The sequence below is a fragment of the Octopus bimaculoides genome, chromosome 13 (assembly GCF_001194135.2).
Source record: "Octopus bimaculoides isolate UCB-OBI-ISO-001 chromosome 13, ASM119413v2, whole genome shotgun sequence".
NCBI classification, from domain to species: domain Eukaryota; kingdom Metazoa; phylum Mollusca; class Cephalopoda; order Octopoda; family Octopodidae; genus Octopus; species Octopus bimaculoides.
In genome coordinates this window covers 18868336-18872430 of record NC_068993.1, presented here as the reverse complement: position 1 = coordinate 18872430, position 4095 = coordinate 18868336, and the positions used below count along the sequence as shown (strand labels likewise).

The following is a 4095-nucleotide window of genomic DNA, read 5'->3' as shown; positions in this document are numbered from 1 at the left end:
GAGAGAGAGAGAGAGAGAGAGAGAGAGAGAGAGAGAGAGATAGAGAGAGAGAGAGAAAGAGAGAAAGAGAAGCAGACAGAGTTAACAACCAATAAATCTTTTTGTGAAATCTATAGTGGGAGTGGCTCTTGGAGAAAGAAATTAATTCTGAATTTGATAACACTAAAAAGACAAGAAATAAATCTAAGTAGATAAACACCTATCAGCTTTACTTTAGTGTTTTAACATCTGTTCTATACACTAGAAGAAGGATTTTGTTCAGAAATACTATGGGGTTTTTTTTACAGCTGGATGCCTTCTCAACAGCTAAACATAGAAGAGGTTTAGCACAGTTTTTCAGTAAGATGCACAGAGATAAGCTTAGTTCTGATTGTAGTTACTGGTGGTAGAAACATTTGAAGCCAAGACAGTGTTATCAGTAATCAAGTGCTTTGTAAGACGTTTGCTTCCCAACCTCATCATTTCAGGTTCAGTGCTACAGTATGGGCAATTCTGCCCCAGGCCAACCAAAGCCTTGTGAGTGGATTTAAAAGACAGAAACTGAATGAAGCAGGAGTGGCTGTGAGGTGCAGGAGTGGCTGTGTGGTAAGTAGCTTGCTTACCAACCACATGGTTCAGGGTTCATTCCCACTGTGTGGCACCTTGGGCAAGTGTCTTCTACTATAGCCACGGTTCAACCAAAGCCTTGTGAGTGGATTTGGTAGACGGAAACTGAAAGAAGCCTGTCGTATATAGGTGTATATATATGCGTATACATATATATATGTATGTGTGTGTATATGTTTGTTTGTCCCCCCAACATCGCTTGACAACCGATGCTGGTGTGTTTACGTCCCCGTAATCTAGCGGTTCAGCAAAAAGAGACTGATAGAATAAGTACTAGGATTACAAAGAATAAGTCCTGGTGTCAATTTGTTCAACTAAAGGTGGTGCTCCAGCATGGCCGCAGTCAAATGACTGAAACAAGTAAAAGAGTAAAAGAGAAGCCCATTGTGTGTGTGTGTGTGTGTGCGTGTGCATGTGTGGTGGTGGTGCGTGTATGTGTGTGTGCATGCACAAGTTGCAGTAGAAGACACTTAAGGCACTGCACAGTGGGACTGACCCTGAGACTGTGGTTGCAAAATAAGCTTCTTAACCATCCAGCCATGCCAGTGTTTTTTGTTTTTGTTTTTTAGAAAAGTTCTTTATAGAAAAACACATTTCAACAATTCATATGACTTTTCAAGCCTTTGTTTCCAGTCTTTCGTGAAACACATGTCTGGCCATGGGGCAGTATTATCTAACTTTGAAACAAGCCACAGACAAAATCTACCTCAACATATTCCATCCAACCAATGTCAGTATGAGAAAGAGGACATTAGAAAAACGAAAATGATACTTTGATTTTGCAATCATTACACCTGACAGGTGTCACTGGTAATTAAAATCAATGGTCTATTCATGCCTAACACTTCATGCGTTAAAATATCTTTTATCTTTTACTTGTTTCAGTCATTAGACTGCGGCCATACTGGGGCACCGCCTTGAATTTTTAGTCAGATGAATCAACCCCTGTACATTTTTTTAAAGACTGGTACTTATTTTATCAGTCTCTTTTGCCAAATTGCTAGGTTACTGGGATGTAAGCACACTAACACGAGTTCTCAAGTGGTGAGGATGAGGACAAACACAGACTCAAGACACACACACACACACACACACATATATATATATATAATACAAATGATATATGAGCATATGCATGTATATATAGATGCATATCTGGGTACAGGACGTCAGAAAAGGAACGGGAACATAAAGCACAAAAACGGACTTAGTTTACAGACAACAGAACGAACACATAGGAAAACAAACAAGCCACGTATGGAGTTATTCCTTCATCAGTTGCCTCTATTCTAAAACTAGGCGTTTCGAAACAATGAGCTTCTTTCAGTTTCCATCTACCAAATCCACTCAAGGCTTTAGTCAGCTTGAGGCTATGATAGAAGACATTTGCCCAAGGCGCAAGGCAGTGAAACTGAACCCAGAACCATGTGACTGGGAAGTAAGCTTCTTACCACACAGCCACACTCGCACCTATACAGAATATATTATACTTCTTATATGGGAAACATGCAACACAATACAAGTCGAAACCCTTTTATAATTGTAATGTTTTATCTTTTACATGTTTCAGTCATTAGACTGTGGCCATGCAGGGGCACCACCTTGAATCTTTAGAAGAACAAACTGACCCCAGTACTTATTCATTCTTGTTATTTAAACCTGGTATTTGTTCTATTGGTGTCTTTTGTTGAACTGCTAAGTTACAGGGACATTAACACACCAACACTGGTTGTCAAGCAGTGGCGGAGGAACAAACACATACTCTACAAATAAATACTAAGTCTTCCTGTCAAAACCTCTGTGATTAGACTTATGAATGTTTACAACTAAGTAAAATAAGAACAAACAAAACATTGCATGTCTAACCTAAGACAAACCAGCTGGACTCACAGCTAAGTCTTGACTCACAGCTAAAATCACAAAAAGTCACGAATTGTTGAAACATATTTTTCTATAACTTTTATACAAAAAGGACAGGCATGGCTGAATGGTCAAGTAGCTTGCTTTGCAATCATGCAGTCTCAGGTTCAGTTCTACTACACAGCACCTTAGGTAAGTGTCATCTACTACAATCTAGAACCAACCTATAACTTGTGAGTGAATTTGGCAGACAATAATTCTGTGGAACCCCATCATATGAATGCGTGTGCACACATGTGTGTGTGTGAGTGTTTTTGTGTTTGTTCCTCCCCATAACTTAGTGGTTCAGCATAAAAGACTGATTGAATAAATGGCAGACTTAAAGAATAAGCACTGGGGTCAATTTGTTTAATCCAACCCTTCAAGGCATTAACTCAGCATGGTGCAGTCCAATGACGGAGACAAGTAAAATATAAAAGAAAAGAGAAAAAAAAGAGCTCTTCAAACAGGAATCAAAAAAATTGGTTCAATGATTTATGCCTTTAAACCAATACCTACCAGTGATCTCATATGAGATCACTTAAAAATTACAAATTTCGTAATTATCTGTCAATATTTACACATCAAACCTTTTTGCTATATCTATTAGGTATATGTCTCTGATATTCAAATGAGGTTTGCTAATTTTTCACCCAATATCTCGCTTATTTCTATTTAAAAAGTTATTTTGAAATGTTATTTTGATCATTCCAGCATGTTTCTAAGGCTGTTTTATGCTAGAAATCAAAGTTTCATAAAAAAAAATTCCAGTTAATAGAATTATGGGAGGTAATGGGTTAATGGCAAAACTAAATAACTGCAGAATTGTTCTATATACAGTTTCCTACTTTAAAAAAAAAAAAAAAAAAAGAAAGGAAAATTAGACATTTATACTCACAAATAAATTATGAGCAAAGTAACCGTATGTGCTGGATGACATTCCTAATGAATTCAGAGCACTTTTCACATAGGTCTTAGGGTTAGGAACCATCAAGCTGGATTTGCGGAATTTGCTCAATTTGGTAGTTACATAGAATGGCATCACACACTGCAACATTAAGAAACATTCAATCTTATAAACAATAGGAAATTAATATTACCAGGTGCTCAATAAGGAAGGTTGTATTTAAATGATAATGCATTGTTAAATTCAAGCATAATTTAAAATGTAAAAAATTCTTGTTACAATCATAACATTTGAGGAAATTATTAATTATTTTTAAAATATTAAAAGACCAGGAGGACACAAAACTTTTGAATAAAAATATTTTTAAATTCAACTTTACAATGAAAGTAAACAAACAAAGTTTGTTCTTTTTTAGAAGCATTAAAGTTGAATTTAACGTTAGCGTCTTATGAAGCTAAATTTATAAGTTCTAAAATTGCAGAAGAATTCGTTTTTGGGCAGTTTAGTTTAATGGTAAAACACTTGACGCGTAATCACAGAGATGTGAGTTCAAGTCTCATGGCTGGCCAGTAACATATTTTTCTGCAATAAATGGATAATTTATCCTGATCTCGCTATTTATAGCATTATCACGCATTTGAGAAATAAATTTATTTCTGTATCTAAAAATATTTTTAAATTCA

General features: G+C 36.1%; 1 protein-coding gene across 1 annotated transcript in view; it reads right to left on the bottom strand.

Annotated features, from left to right (window-relative positions):
- Positions 1–4095, bottom strand: part of LOC106880401 (very-long-chain 3-oxoacyl-CoA reductase-B) — a 40597-nt gene that overhangs the window by 13433 nt on the left and 23069 nt on the right. The window contains exon 9 of the mRNA XM_014930320.2: positions 3404–3553. Within this exon, the coding sequence (XP_014785806.1) occupies positions 3404–3553 (150 nt within the window). The remainder of the gene's footprint in view (positions 1–3403; positions 3554–4095) is intronic.